At 37.7% G+C, this 17325-nt stretch overlaps 1 protein-coding gene and 1 long non-coding RNA gene across 2 annotated transcripts in view; both read left to right on the top strand.

The window, feature by feature from the left end:
* LOC140150805 (uncharacterized) overlaps positions 1-6083 on the top strand; it is a 29525-nt gene extending 23442 nt beyond the window's left edge. Inside the window, exon 3 of the long non-coding RNA XR_011858849.1 lies at positions 6020-6083. This is a non-coding gene — a long non-coding RNA (uncharacterized lncRNA). The remainder of the gene's footprint in view (positions 1-6019) is intronic.
* A 1065-nt stretch (positions 6084-7148) lies between these two features.
* LOC140149547 (uncharacterized) lies at positions 7149-17097 on the top strand. Its single transcript, XM_072171625.1, has 5 exons — positions 7149-7290; positions 8249-8373; positions 10612-10740; positions 11468-11588; positions 15853-17097. Exons 1-5 carry the CDS (start codon positions 7149-7151, stop codon positions 15924-15926), a joined length of 591 nt encoding a protein of 196 aa, XP_072027726.1. The 3' UTR covers positions 15927-17097.
* The last annotated feature ends 228 nt before the right edge of the window (positions 17098-17325 follow it).

Genomic DNA, 17325 nt, shown 5'->3' with positions numbered 1-17325 from the left:
GTTGTTCATCACCGTTTAACAACTCGCGTCCAGCGCGTCTGCGTGGTTTACTACGCTCGGGCAGCTAAAGCTGCCCTCGCGAAGTAAACCACGCAGACGACGGGGCCGCATCGTTGTTAAACGGTGATGAACAACGGTGAAACATGATTGAATCCCTAAATCAAAATATATTTATCTCATTCTCATACATTACCGGTACTTACTTACAGGACATGCGGGAAATGTATACAGGCTTCATTTGATTTCATTTTCGACTCTGCACGTCGATCGCGATCGGCTTCAAGCCCAAAACATTGGATTCTAAGAAAAGCCCGCATCACGTCCTATAGTCGTTGATCAGTGTGGGGGAGGGAGGGCGGGTTAGTGTAGTGTTTGGTCTTCTCGCCGTTGTGGCCGGGGTTCAATTCCCCGCGGTGCCACTTGTGAGTTTGGTTGCCGATCCATGTTCGTCCTCGCAGGTTTTTCTCCGGGTGCTCCGATTTTCCTCCTGCATTTAAAATCGGACCTCTTCCCATATCCCTGTCCCGTCATATCCGGATGGCATCCCTTAAATTTAGTAGCCTCTGAGCACTATTGGGCTTAGCCTGGCTTGGCCGAATGTTATAAATAAATAAATAATTATTATATATACGTGACAGTAAGTCAGAGTCCACTATTTATATGATTTAGCCAAGTTCCACATCCAGTTCATATTAGGCGCGTGGGTGATGTCCAACCGCGTCAACAGCAAACCCGGACCTGGACTCCAGGCCAACAATTCGGCTTTTTTGTTTTAAATTATTCGTCCTCAAAATTAACAATTTTTTTTGCATGACGGATTGTTAAAGTTAGCGCGTCATAGGCGACGTACGAAAAAATCCTGTTCTACGGGTGGATGGACTTGCTGAAGTAGGCCTAGGCCTATAGGGCAGGTCTGGCGTATTTTTAGCATGGTCACTGATATCTGCTGGGTGTGGTCGGTAACTAGAGTAGGGTATTTTCGTTGCATATTTTATGTAGCTGGAACCCGAGCTGAAACGGAGAATAAAAATAAGTTGTTAACAGAACATTTCAACACGCTCAAAAGTTTTACAACCGATACTTTTGCGGTTTATATGCATCAATCTTCAAATACCCACTTGAAACCTACACACGATAGGACAAAAATTCCCATCAAAATATTATGTAGTTCACAGTCGACCCATTTCCAAACATAACAGGAACATAATTATTTTCTCAAAGTTCTTTGAACTTAAATCCTCCGATTGAACTATCTCTAAGACAGCTTAATTCATGTTCGACGTTTCTTCCAATTCCTGGGCGGATCGTTAAGAAGAAAATTAAGACTGAATAGATTCGAATGCCGCAAAAGACACGACATTCACAGACGCTACGTGTTCGAAGCACAAAACTTGGTCACGGAACATTAAATTCCATGTGATCGGATCCCGCCAAAATTAAATTCACGACCGGAAACGAAATGTTGGCGTGTCGGGGGTGTGCCATGCAGACAGACTTCCCGCAACCAATGATCTGCGATTTGACAAATGGAATATAGGCCTATTTGGGTGTTTTGTTCCAACATTTTATCGGTATTTTTCCATAACTTGCTCCTCAGACATTCGTGGACAAAAAAATATAGTTGGCACATTTGGACAATATGTCGCATGTCGAAACTCTTCATTAACGCTCTGCTAGTTTAAGAGAGCTATATGCTTGATCATGTTGATGAGAAGTACAAACCTCTCCCCGTGCCCTTCCCCGTTCCCCTTCAACCCCACTCCATTCCACCTCAAATCAATGTTGAGGCAACCGCGTGACTTCTCCCTAGTCCGAATGGTCGCTAGTCCGAAGGTTCTCTAGTCTGAAGGGTCGCTATTCCGGAAACCAAATCAAAGTTCGCTAATCTAGTGGTTCTCGAGTCCGAATATAGAATAAGGGTTAGTGTTAGGGTTAGGGTTATATTAAGGTTAGCGAGCCTTATTCTATATTCGGATTAGAGAACCTTATTTATTATTCGGATTAGCGAACCCTCGGACTAGAGAACCCGATATTCGGACTAGCGAACCTTTTTCAGAAGTTCTGACTATCGAATGGTAAGTTACGTGTTCGGACTAGCGAACCTGCGGACTAAGGAGCCTTTGGACTGGAATCTCCTGACTAGAGAATTGTCGCCGAGGAAACTCCCGGGAGGAAACTATAAAAGGGACTACAAAGCAGTCTAGGCTCAACAGAATATTTGTGGGAAATCAATTGTCAGATTCATCCATATGTTCCACGTGGATATCTTCTTGATAACAGACCATTCTAAATTTAGGACAAATTGCCTGTATATAATATAGGCCTATATATCATATCAGATAGGCCTACTATAAACCTTTAATGATAAAATTGTCATCGGTAGGCCTAATTGATGTTCGTCATTTCTACGAATTCTCAGTACCTGGAAATCCCTGGAAATGTTCCAGAACTTAACGTGATGAAATCTTTTGTACACATTTGTGTTTATATGTATAGGCATATCTTTGATGTTTCAAAGAAGAAAACACAGTGAAGTGTATACAACGTGACGCAATTTGGACAAATTGACTATAACTTAGGGCGTACAAAGGTTGAAAACATGGACATGGTGATTGAAGCCAGCATTTTTACCTGACTGCATGTCTCACGTTTCGGCAAGTATGCGGCAAAACTGATCTGTTGCCAAAGTGAGATGAACAACAGTTCTATGAAACAATTAAAAAATAAGTAGGCCAGGCCTACCCAACTACCCAAGACAATTCATGGACATTTTAACGCATAACAAAAGCAACGTCACAAATTTACTAGTTTAAAAAAAATAGTCATGGCATAAAGTAGAATGGCAAGTCGAACTTGGAGACCAACATGACCAAATACGTTCGATGGTTTGAGAACCACGTACAGATGAGATCATGCTGCCAGTGAGTGCAGACCATATTATAAAAGGTTCCTAAAAAGCAGTAGCGTAGCCAGCGGGGGGGCAGGTGGGGCAGAGTGCCCCCTGACAAAAAAATGAAAGAAAAAGTGCTCCTCTGACAAAAATGAGAGAGAAAATCAGGAGGGCAAAGGAAAAGAAAAAGGGCAAGGAGCCCCTTTTCTAGCAAAATTCAGGGCCAAAATAGTGTAAAATACAAAATTTTTGCGCGCTACGCGCGCAAATTGTAACAATAAAGCCCTTTTTTAGCCGGATAATGGGCGAAAATAGTGTAAAATACCATTTTCTTCGCGCTACGCGCGCACATCATCCCAATAAGGCCCTTTTCGGGAAGCTCGAAGACATACAGTCTCTATGTATTGTATGATGCAACTGCAATTTTTTTCGTCTGTGCCCCCAAAATTTTATTTTGCCCCCCCTGACCAAGAAAGCTGGCTACGCCCCTGCTAAAAAGGTTTAAAAACAAGCGTTTCAATAAATCTAAACATATAGATAATCTTGCAGCTAATGGAACGAACTAACTTTGATTTATCAGATAGCAAATTCATATTATCCTCTCTCGACAAGTCAGTATTATTTATTGAGCATCCTTTGGATATATTGTAGACAAAACTGCAGACAAAACAGTTCACTGAACGAGATCAACATTTGAAACAAGTACATTGACTCGCTTTTTCAACTTAGAACGTGTAGGCCAGCGACTACTCTGACTTTTTTCCCGTTGCCACAAACGTCTTCGCAGCAACTTTTGGTTGTCCGCTGTTCTGATCATTTTTTTCAAGGCTTTATCCGCCTTCAACGTCTTCAGCGGAAGACTCTACCGAGAATATTAACTGCAACGGCAAATTAGTCGCTGCATCTTTCGCAACGGCAGTCGAACTACCGCAGTTTCAAATTCTGTTCTCGTGGCAAATTGAAACAGATTAAAATTCCCCTAAACCACGAAAGCTTAACGCTAATTGTCCCAGTCTACTCGTGCGGGATCTGATCCTGGTTGCGATGGTTTATATGAAGGTCGAATAGGGTTTGTGCTGATCTCGACCTGCGCATCCCTGGAATGCCGGTTTATAGAATGATTTCGGCCAAGTGTGCGACCAATGAGTTTGGCAGCGCGCTATACTATCGCCCTATTAATTAGGGTTGGGTTGGGCACATGCGAATAAATCCCTGGATGTATTGATTTCTATATCGCATTTTCAAAATCGCGCACTTCTCACGCAATAAAATAAAGATGACATTAACATACAAACAAACAAGAAAATCAGGGCGGGATGATACTGTATTTATAAGCGAAGTATGATGGATATGATATAACTTGTGTCTTTGTAGTGATTTTGCTCAATGTAATTAGGAAATTATTAACGTGATTACACTGGAGGAATACAGGCAATTGTTTTTGTCAAGACCCAAAAAGTACAATCGGTCACAATGGAATAAAAAAGACAGAACATACTAGGAAATAGACCTATGCCTGGACCTGGCAGTGCCGCTGAGCAAGGTTGGCTATATCAGGCCCAGATGATTAAAAATGAGACAATAACATAATACTATAATCACGTTCAATTAGTTCAAGATGAACATCTTCAGTGCAAATGACAATGTATCGTCTCAGACATGTCGGAGTTACAACAAACGTTTGTAGGAAAATATTCAAGATGAAGAACTGAAGTGATCGATGGTTCAGTTGTACTTTTATGTTTTGAAATACACGTAGTCCTATTGTTTATTTCCCTTTTAATTCCGCTTAAGGTTGAACTTGAGTTTACAGTATCTAGGCGCCAACCCGTCAGCTTTACCATAATGATAGTATTAATGCCTTGACGTCTGGAAAAAAATCGTTACACTGCAACATTTCCGGTGTTAAAAGTAACGCCGGTTGGAGTAAATACAGAGGATGATTTAAGCACTTCCCAGCAAGTCTTGCGGTTAGCACAGCTGTGTGAGTGAACACACACCACTGCCGCCCACTGCATACACACGTGCATGGTTAAATTTGAATTTGGACAGATATATTTACAATAAAAACACCTTCTAAAGGTTGGTCGATTTCACATTTTATGTTATCTACAGAAGGTGTGAATTATCCTTCATGCATACATCACTTTAGATCTGAAATCGACCAACTAATAATGACACACGGGCAATTCTAAAACAACATCTTTTGCACAGAGTTCAATGGGATTTGAAAAGTAAAGTGGCAGTTGAAACTCTAGTGATGACACTTTTACAGTGCATGATGGGGCTTCCTTAAATCATCCTCTGGAGTAAATAGAGGACTGCACGGCAGGGGTGTTATTTTTTAACAATTTTGATGTTATTGTTATACCTTCCAGGTGTCAAAAATGACACCAAGAGTGTAAAAGTAACAGCCATAAGTGTTAAAAAATAACACCCCTGGGTACGGTCCTCTATGGACTCCAACGGCCCAAAACGTCTACCTTTTCAAAATTAGCCTGGCTACGCCCCTACCGACGTGGTGACTGCATATTATGACGACCATGCCTAGATTATGCAGACTGAATAAAAATAGATCGACGTCTTGAGGGCGATGTCAGTTGCGACAGAAGCAGCACGGCGGCTCTTATTTATTATAGGGGCTACTTTCGTGTCCGCTAAATATTTTCAGACTCCCCTCCTTTTCTCTATTTAAAACTTAACATTACCCCTCATGGTTCTCGTAAAAAGTTCAAATTTCTCTCAAGATCCCCCTAAAAAAAATAGGATTCCCCCTTAAAACTCCAACTCCTCCTGGCGTAAATATTGAAGGGAGACCTGGACGTTGCCCGCAAAGACGTCGCTCAGACTACGGTATCTTGGCCTTTAAGGGGGAAAACAGAGAGGCGAAGCTAAAAATACAAAAAACATAATAAAATCATATCTACTAGTTTCGCCCCAACGTAACCATAGTAACGAATGTTTTTATAGATGGATAATGGCAAACACAGTAAAACAAAACATAACAAAATCATCTGAGATTTGACCCCAAATGTATAACCATGGTAAAACAAATGTTTTATCTATGGAAAATAAAAAATTATGTTCTTATATTTAATTTTGTATTATTTTACTTTGTTCAATATTCAGGTGTATCTACTGACCGGTGTGTTTGGAGTTTTAGCTCAAGTTGATGGGGATAACACATGTGGGGTAAGTAAACTTAATACAGTAAACATCTCAAAAAAAGTAACTAACCCCCTTAAATAATGGCCATTATTAAAAAACAGGCGATTGTATTACAAATCTGTAAAATGCGTTGCAAGCAGAATTTATTTCTGCACATTTTGACACCTCATTTGTAGCAATTGACTAAATATTGACGTCACAGCGTATACATATTTAAATCAATGTAACCCAAAGTTTGAAAGTTCCAGTAAATTCTATTGACTTGTATTCAGTATAATGGAAGGAAATCTGTGTAATGATATCCGAGTGTTTTTGTATTGTTGTAAGTGCAACTTTCAAATCAGGACTTCACTCCATTAAATTAAAAGGTGTTTTATTGTATTCCGGGCTATCGTATCAAATGAGGTGTCAAAATGCGCAGAAATAAATTCTGCTTCCAACGCATTTTACAGATTTGTAATAATAATAGCCGCTTTTGAATAATGGCCATTATTTAAGAGGGTTAGTTACTTTTTTTGAGATGTTTATATTCCAGCAAATTTGTACTATAGGGTTTATTATAAAACAAAATAAAGAATAGAACAATTAACACTCTATGTAAAACAATCATGTAAATGTAAAAAAATACAAGAAAAACAGACAAATATTTAGCTCATTATTATCATGATTATAGTAATCGTAAAAATAAAAAATCAGCTAAGCCAACTTGGCCAAGCCAATGATGATCGTGAACGATTTGTTTCTCAAGTGGTACAGAATACGAGCATTTGAAAAGGTTAAGAAAACGTTGGAATAAATGTAAAGTGATTCATTTCTTCCATGCCAGCGTGCTTACATTCAAACCTAAGTAATTGAAACTCTTGATATTTCCTATGTGACCTTGTAATTACACAGATTCTAATGGAAACTGCTGGACAGTATTTGCTATCTTCAGTAGATAGTATAAGTGTTTATTTGTGGAAGCTTTCGTTACATTTTTTAAGTACATTGTTGACTACTGTTGTCGTATCTCTTTCCATTTCTATCAATCAATCAATCTATCATATCAATCAATCAATCAACCAATCAATCAAGCAAGCAGAACAAACAGATGTATATTAGTGATGTGCAATCTGCTAATAATGTCGTAATCCCAAGTGGTTCCTTTCAGGGTAGACTACAGTTTGTCCACTCTGAAGTACAAAATGACAACGCGCGCGTACACAGTGCGCATGGCTGCGTCTCTGCTGCAGGTATGCGTGCCTTCAAAGTCGGCACAATGTGTGCGTCCGCGTCGGTACTTTGTACTTCAGACAAGACAGACTGTAGGTATTGTTGGTCGAAGCAGCTATCAATATATTATTGAACAAGAGCACCAATGGCGCTGTAGCTCAATTGTTATTTGAAATTTGAAGTTTTAATAATATATGTTCAGATATGTATCCGTTAATTATATCATTTTTTTTAATATACCGGTATTTAATTGTGTTTATAACATTTCTTTATTTATTTATCTCAAGAATATTGCTAGTTGGTTTTATAAAAATGAGTTAACTCTCAACAACTACACTTTGATGTTTTACAAAAGTTCATTCTACAAATCATAATACTTTGAAAACTTGCTTGCTTTATTGTTGTTAATGAGTTATGTACGTAAAAGTGTCTTTACAACACTCTTTACAACATAACTCAAGAACATATGACCTACAAAAGTATATCTATAATATTTGAATTCTTCTACACACTCGCTATGAAATGATCAATGCAATTTTTGCCAAAGCTCACTACCATTCGCAAGATGCTGTGAACTACCAGATCGCAAGAGTGTAAAATAGTTGCTAACCTTAAATGACGATCACTCAATCTGATATTACAAAGATGTGTGTGGCATGGAATAACAGTACATATCTGCTATCGTCAGTAGAAAGCAACTATTTCTGAAAATCATATCATCCATATTATGAACTTAATTACAAAAGGTTTCTTATGGTCATATGATTATGACATGTATGATGGTTATACCAGACGAGTAAACTTCGAGCGGAATATGCTACCTCCAGTATACAATAATACGCCTATCTATTGGAGCTTTTGTTATATCAGGAAGTAATATCTCACTTCCCTGGTACACATTTTCCTATTGCCATGGTAATTTTTGAATCACAACCCTGTTGATTAACCTATCAATCATCTACTATATCTTCCATGCAGGTGTGACGTATTTAGTGCTATCTGTGGTGTCTATATGCTTATCTGTCGGCCAATGTATTTTGCTGTCAATTGCAACCTCAGTTGAGTGGTCTTGGGAGTATTGCGCAACATGTATAAATGATGTGGTAAGTATAGTAATGTAAATGGTGTTTAACTTGGCTCACATGTCATGATGCTCATCATGCCCGGGTTCTCCTAAAAGTGAGCCTCTGTGACATAAAAACGTTGAAAATCCCGTTGTGGACCCAAAAGTAGTAAAGGGTCCATATCTTTCTTGGAAGCTTTGCATGAGGCACTTGCATGTATCCCCCCAGATACGTATAGTACTTTCTGCTACTTTGCAGTGAACTGAATTTGGAAACGCCACATAAATTGTCAGTGAGTGTCACAACTGCATGCATCATGCATGGCTTTTGATCAATTTAAGGCCTACCTTTTAAAATCCCGTTGTGGACCCAAAAGTAGTAAAGGGTCCATATCTTTCTTGGAAGCTTGCATGAAGCACTTGCATGTATCCCCCAGATACTATAGTACTTTCAGCTACTTTGCCGGGAACTGAATTTGGAAACGCCACATAAATTGTCAGTGAGTGTCACAACTGCATGCATCATGCATGGCTTTTTATCAATTTAAGGCCTACCTTTTAAAAGAAACTTACAAATTTATATAATATATCACTGCTATTTTATTATTTTTTTGCACAATCTATCCGCATGCATTGGATTAACAGAATATGGCAAGTATCTAAATATACACATCACAAAATTCCCCAGCCACTTTTTTGAGTGGTCATAACAGCACATAATTAAAAGCAATGATACCACACTTGTGTAAAAACAAATTGGAATGAGTCAAGAAATTAATAAATAAACATAATTTGAAGCAATTTGAAAAGTTGAATATCACGCAGTGTTTGTATAGCCTGACATGTTCCGCTCACCTGAAGTTGGCGCCAGTCAGCGTGTGTCATCAGTTGATCAGAACACACCTTGATATGCAATCTTTTCAATTTGGAGAGCATTATACATGGTTGACACTCATTCAAATGTATCCTTTACCATGTTTGCATAGTAGAGGATACTGCACATTTTTGAATCCCACAAATTTCAATCATCAAATCTCAATCATTCCGATTCACCATGCAGTACATCATACAGCAGCTAATTATCCAAAGGTTCATACACATTTTATTGCTTATTGTTTATTGTGCACAATGCTATGACCATTCATAAGTGGGGACTACTCTGGTCTAACTGTAGGCTATAGTATCTAGCTGTATACCTTGTAGAGATGGGTGGGTGAGGGAGGGAGTGATCCATCAGTGAGTTGAGTGAATGAGTGAGTGATTTAAGATGAGGTGTGCTTGTATGTGAAAACCCTGCATGGGTGAAAACTTGTGTGGGGGTGAAAACTTCCCAACTTGTGTGCGCAGCTGGAGATCAGTAAAGAAGCTTAAAGACATATTTTTCTGAAAGATAGAGATAGACACAGAGAAAGAGAGTGTGGGTGTAGGGGAGCAAGAGAAATGAGAAAGGAAGGGAGACCTGACAGAGGAGGGAGAGGGGGAGAGAGTTAGAACAGGTTTATAATTCATTGTACATTCAAAATTAAGTGTTCTTTCCTGTACCTATGCCAAGTTTTATTAACTGTTTTCTGTTATCTTCAAACTCCACCCTTTCCCCTGTCTTTACCTTTCTAATCATCTTGCCTTTGACCACAGTGTGTATGAGCTGCAGTTTGTATCATTTTGTTTACCTATTTATTTATTCTATTTTTGCTTAAAGGCCCATTCAGTGAGTTGCTCATCCGGACGAATCAGATTTTGGTACCTTTATCATTGTCATAGATGTGCTAACATAGCCTGCGAGTAGTTCTGCCGAAAGCCGTGTTTATAAGACAAAATAAGACATTTTACACAAATCTGTAATTTAGATGATACTGACAGTATCTAAATTAGCTACATGTATTTGAATGGGGCTTCAACTTTGTCAGTACTGCTGTTTTCTTCGTTTTTTGCCAAATTTGTCATTTCAAAAATACCAAATGACAATTTGAATGACTTATCCTTCACTTTTTTAAGCAATGTATAAACAATTTTAATTTTTTTACACTTGCGCTGGGATCACTGAACGGGTCTTTAATTTGGTTTGTCAATAATATATAGGCCTATCTGGATACAAATTGTTAGCAACAACACTACCCCCCCTCCAAAAATAATTGTTTGCTTGCCCTCCACCGACAGACCCAAAATTGGCCAAAATCAGGGTCAGCCCTTCCAATTTTTTTAAAAGTTTTTAGATAACATCAATTCAAGTATCTGTTGCATCCTGCATAACTTTTTATTACTCGTATCTTGTTTTCAGTCACGTCGTGAGACAGTTGATGGTCTTGCTGCTGTGGTTGGTTTCATTGAATTGATTGCCGCATTTGTGGCAGTTGGTTTCTGCTGGTGGGAAATATGTGGACAGGAGCTGAGAACAAGGGAAATGCTGGTAAGGATAGCAGTCAACAAATTAATATCTAGGACTTTATATGAATCAATGAGAAGGTAGGTGCTGAAATCAGGGGTGTGCCCATAAACCTATAAAACCTGGGGCAACCCCATAACACCATTTGAAATTCATTCTCTCTGTGTTTCTCCACTTATCCATCATACACATTGATTTCAATTATTTTCTGCATAATTGATAGATTTTCCACATCCGATCTTTTCATTGACCGTACTTGACTCCCTCTGTTCTCAAGTTTCCTAAGTGAATTCTTAACTATGGAGAAAAAATCGCAGCAACTGGACTACTGAAAGTAGCCTTGATGTAATGCATCTTTACATGGATCTATTTGTCAATCACTCTCTAGCATGATGCTAGGCGAGTGGTTGAATGACTCTCAGAGCTGTCACTCTCCAGTGTGTAAAGGTTGTATCATTCTCTAGGTCTAAAAGGTAATTCATACCAATGCAACACTTTAGGCCTATACCTACTGTTGGCACCCTCTCTCTCGCTCACTAGAATTACTTTGGGCGAGCGGTGGCGAGCGAGAGCGATCACTCGCCTCAAACGGCAAGGGCTGGATCTGGCTTGTGATCAGTCGTCCAGATCTCCAGTTAAGATCCTGTCTTCCAGAGCGGGTGTATGGATTTTAAATGGAATCAACATTAGTGCATGATCAACCCTGTGCTCCAGTTCTGAACTGAAAAGAGATATTGTTTTTAACTTTCAGATTGATTACCCTGTGCCAGGAAGGTCTGGTCAGCTGACAGTGGTCACTGCTGGGGGGTACATATCAGGAGACCATCACACAATAGGGGGTGGGCAAAAATACGCTGTACAACAACCTTCAGGTAAGTAAGCATATATGTGACGCAATCTGGTCAGCTCTCTGGTCCATGGGGGCCAAGGTGGCAAATTTGAAATTGAGATAAAGGCAAAACATATGGAGCAAAACACAATAAAATACAAAAGAAAATAGACATCACAAAACTTCAAAACTTTAGAACCAAGTATGCTAGACCTTTGGTGTTTTCAGTTTATGATAGCCTGATGTTTAAGATAATAATAATTAATAGTAGGCCCTAACTCAATTGTCAAAAATGCCTCCTTTGGCCCCCATGGATCAGATTGTGTGTCATATAGACTTCACATGTATAGTAAAACATAATAATAATAAAGGACATGATCATACAAAGGGTTCTTAATGTTCAGGACCCTTTTGAGTGTTCAGGTTTGAGAGTTCTCCCAGAGGCGCAATTTAGAACCCTTTTGTTCTAAGAGTGAATACTGACACTTTTACGAATTAATGTTCTGCTTTGATCTAGTAATGGGTAGTGTATGCCTACACACCCAAAAACATGCCAAATTCAATGTTACAATTTTTTAAATATAAATCATGAAATGTTTGCCAATGTTCCAGGTTTTATGGGCATGGGTCACATACGTACAGCAGGTCAAATTTAAAACCATTTCATTACGTATTATTTTCAAAGTATTAATGATTTTCCCTCTATAAAAAGTGCTTTTATAACATATTACTTCTGAAGCACTCAATTCCCTTCTTTTTATGCTTGTGAAATAATTTGCAAATGATATAATTATTCTTCAATTGTGTTTGTGTATGAGGGAGCTGGATGACATACATGCTGTTGGATTCCGGGGCACTCCAACTTTGGAGGTGACGCGTATGTAGGGCTGTTAAGACCCCCTTTTTTAGCATCGCTGTCACCCAAAGACCCCATATTATTTTATGAACACATGATCTGTCACCCAAAGACCCCCTATTTTTCCATTTGATCTGTCACCCAAAGACCCTTACAAGTTCAATTTGAACAGCAACTTTCATTTTTCACTGATTTTGTTGCTTATTTTGAGAAAACAATGACATTTGAAGCCATTTTCGATTTTGAAGGTTTTTGTGGCGCTGTTTCGGCTCTCACCCAAAGATTCCATTGAAAAAAAAGGTCATGTTCTCACCCAATGACCCCATATTTTTTACATTTTGCTCTCACCAAATGCCAAAAATCACGCTCTCACCCAATGACCCCATATTTTTTACATTTTGCTCTCACCGAATGCCCCTTGGTGCGAAAGTGCCAGCCCTACACCTATATCCATTTCATATTGAAGTGCCCCCCTCCCCCCCCCCCGGGGTTGGATTACCTCTCATCCACAAGGACGGTTAATCCGACTCGGGGGCCTACAGTTATTTTGCATCTTTACAAAATTCCAAGCATTAATTAGCATATCAGTATACATTAAACATATCCAACAAAATATATATACTGTTAAGTCCGAGGTGTAATAAGCTATGTAATATTATGAATAATTGATTGACTTAACAGTGTATAAGATTTAGAATTGAAACGCTTCAGGATATGTTAACATATATACATTGATGATTAATCACCTTCCACAAAAGTTACTACAAAGTGTCTCAATAAAAATTGTTTTTAATTATGGGAAGGGTAGAAGAGGTAAATACACAGTTAAACAAGACACAAAAGACTGTTTTTGAAATTTTGAAATGTTGACATTGGAGTGCAGTTTGATGTTGCTAGAATGCGGCCAACAAAATGTGAGCTATATGAGAGCCGAATTATTCTGAAATTATGGCAGTACGAAAACAGTACGAAAAAATGAAAACCCCAAGGATAAATTTTGAATATATCTCCAAATTCTAAAACCAAAACTTAAACCATAAATGCTAAAGGTATCTTCTGCACCATTTGAAAGCCATTGCAATCATGCTTTGGCTTGCATGTTGAGATCTACCTCTGTCCAGCTTCCTGCAGTATTACATGTATGCTAAAAGCAGACCCAATACACCCGCACACATAAAAAGCTATCTGTTAAAAACCATTATGTGTAATTCATGTCTATATAAAAACATGCATGGGGGGGGGGGGGGCAAAGTTAATTTCTGGTGGGCAAAATCAATAAATTTTACACAAAATTGCCGCAAAAGGTGGAAACTCTTGTAACTTTTGAGGTTGGGCTTTAAAATGTGTGGGGAGGGGAAACTGGGGAAAGAAAAAAAGAAATTCCCCCTTTTTTGTAAATACCTGGTAGGATTGTGCATATGACTAGCATTCCACTGGTACTCTTTTGACTTTATCATGGGGTATAGCAGTTCTTGGAATAAAAAAATCGATTTAAATAAAAAAAATCCCGATTTAAATAAAAAAAAATCTGATTTTTTAATATATTTTTTTTAATAAAAAAAATCAACAACCCTGTTTTTAGCCTGTATTTAGAGAATAACAAGCCCTATAAATTTATATGTACAGTTCTTGGAACCTTGACATTGTCTGTATGATGTGCAAATGCGATTGTATAATATATAAATCTTAAGACTAATGACGTTTTAAATCCCAAAATCCGATACAGATATCATACTTATAATGAAACATTCATCTAAGCCTGCCATTAGTTGCCATGGTTCCCAGTATGTGCAAGTATTTACTGCATTTTAGCTGTCTGTATCGGAAGCATAAGATTGATTTCTGCATTTTGTTTTTTCACAAATAAAAGATTTGCTGCAGGTGGTTAATAGATGAGATAAATTCGTTATTATTTCATATTCTGAAGGATTTCTTATCAAGTATGAGGTGGGGAAAATAAATAAATAAATAAATAAATAAATAAATAAATAAATAAATAAATAAATAAATAAATAAATAAATAAATAAATAAATAAATAAATAAATAAATAAATAAATAAATAAATAAATAAATAAATAAATAAAATGGATAAAAACATATTTATAAATAAGTTGTCACTATCTTTAAAATATATCAGCATTTTTTAAAAAGTCCAATATATTTTCCAATATCCTGATGTAGAGCTGGAAGACTGATCATTATACACAAAACACACACTTGTTTGAGCTACCATACTGGGTAACTTATACTTGTAAATTAATTAAATTACAACATATCTACTTTTAAACATACAGCTTCACACTATACAGTAAGCCAAAAAATTAAGGTACCAGTTACATTCACCCCCTGTATATCCTAAACAAAGGCAGATATGTAATAATTGGAACCTACAGCCAATAGCTACATCTTTTAGCTCGAATTTAAGACCTCATTCGTTGACATTGTTTAAAAAATAAAGACACTACGATCCAAAAACCCAAGGAAGATGCTAATTTAAAAGTCGCAGTTTGCCACATTGCATGCCCTATTGATTGTACACAAATCGTTCGCGAACAAGATAACTAGCGCTGTGCTTTCATTGATTAGCACGAAAAACTAGTGTCATGCTTTCATTGATTTATAGAACACACAAAGTGCACCTTTTTATTACGTATCTTCATCAGGTTTTGGACTACCGTTTCTTTAATTCTCAACCAATTTTAACAAATAAGGTCTTGAATCAGAGGCATCGGCTGCTTGTTTTAATTTTGACACATTTGTCGTTATTTAGGATATACAGGGGTGAACACAACTGGTACCTTAATTTTTTGGTTTACTGTATATCAATGGCCATGAATTCCCTAATTGGCTATATATATGTTTTGTAGCCCCAAAACGAGATTACATTATACATTCATATCATAATTTGTAGTTTTCATCTTACAAAACCAAAATGTTTTGATACTGACCTGACAGTTTTGTATGTCATGGATGACCCGGGGTACTCAGTACAAATGACCATACGGGACGTGCATAAACATGGGTAGCATTTTCAGCCTTCTGGTATATCAATGACCCCTTTTTCAAAGCCTATTTTGGTATATGAATGGGTCCTTTTTTCAAAATTTTCTTAATTTTTTCGGAAAACATCCCAATTTTTCCGTAATCTAGCCAAAATTTTCCCCAAATTTTTGGAAAACTTGTAAAAACTAAGACAATTTTGGTTAAATTTGGCCGAAAAATTTGACTTTTGGTATATAAATGGGTCCAAATTTTTTGAAAAATTGGTATATTTATGGGTCCACTTCCAAAATCTCAGCGGCACGTCCCTACCAAAACCAAACTTGAGTACCCTCCCGGGATGGATGACATACTTCTTCAGAGTGATTGGTATCCAATCATCCTCTTTGCTGGTGGTAACACATAAAATCGTTAATAATAGTTTCTTTTTCTCTTCTTTCTTTCTTACAGGTTATCCTTCCCACCATCAGTCTCTGTACACACCAGACGGCAAACCATATAGAAGCAGTGAAGCAAGTTTTTAGCCTGGCCACCTAGGACAGAACATTGAAGTAAGCTGTAACTCGTCAGCTCCAAGCTTCCATGTTGTTACTGACCATCTTCTGAGCATGGTTGCCTTAATATAATAGACTGCTGCCATCTTCTACCAACACATGTTTGTACATATCTTTTGAAAAATTTGATATAACTACTTTGCAGTTTTATATGAGAACAACTAGACCACCAAGCTGTTAACCATAAGTCCTCCCAGACTGTAAACCTCGCACATCTGGGTTTTTTTAACCAGCACCAATGTGATTGTAAATACACAGTGCCATTTTGGTACTTTTTGACATTTTCACATTTTGACAGTTTACAACTAATCCACTCAAAATTAAGGGCCCAGAATTTTGCTAAAACTCAAAAATCTGAGGCCCAAACAATTTCAGAATGAAACAAACTTTGTTGTTTGAACCATCAATGTCCTAAAAATTTTGAGATAACATAAGTTTTATCACATAGCGTCGTCTGCATCACATACTGTCACATCTCAAAAAGCTGCCTTGTGTGATTTTTATCATCCTTGTTGTATTTCATCATGTTATTTTAATAAGCATGCTTCTTCTTTTATGAATGGATATGTGATTGTATTAAATATAATACCTCAAAATTAATATATCAAGTTAAATTTACAGTGTATCTTATCACAATTATATGATAATGAAACAAATCTCACAATGCAGCCTTTTGAGGGATGATAGTATGTGCTGTGGACAGCACAATATGGGAAACTAACAATCACCATGGCAATGCTGGGTATCATTGGGCTATTCCAGTTGAAATCCATACACCCCTATGGAAGACATGACCTTAATCTCCTACACAGGGAGTGTGAATTTCAAATGGTGACTCCCATTTGAAATCTACACCCCTTGTGTAGGAGAAAGGTCATGCTTTCCATAGGGGGGTGTATGGATTTCAATTGGAATAGCTAGCTGGATGTCTGGATGAGAGTAACAATCAGATGCCAAGAGGTTGATGTGATATTGACATCACATGAGCTCAGCGTATACTTGTCATATATATGCAAATGTACATACCGGTATAGGCAATTTAGAATATATGTGACCCCTCAGCACAACTGAGCCCGGATGTCGCCAGTGCCACTATTGAGATATGCTCCATTGAACTTAACAATAAACAATAGGAAACAAAGGATTTATTGACTGTTTTATTGATTTTTCACTACTTAAATGTCAAGTACTATAGACATGATATACATCATTTTAAAGCTAATTTCAAGCAGAATATTTTGGTTTAATATCTCAAAAATGATGATTGGCGACTTCCGGGCTCAGTTGTGCTGAGGGGTCACATATAGAACCCACCTGAAGTAGTGGACCACTTTCTGATGTATATAATTACCATGTAGGTCACTTGACT

Source organism: Amphiura filiformis, chromosome 4 (genome assembly GCF_039555335.1).
Source record: "Amphiura filiformis chromosome 4, Afil_fr2py, whole genome shotgun sequence".
NCBI lineage: Eukaryota > Metazoa > Echinodermata > Ophiuroidea > Amphilepidida > Amphiuridae > Amphiura > Amphiura filiformis.
Note: the sequence above shows the minus strand (reverse complement) of the source record. Positions and strands in the feature narration are given on the sequence as shown.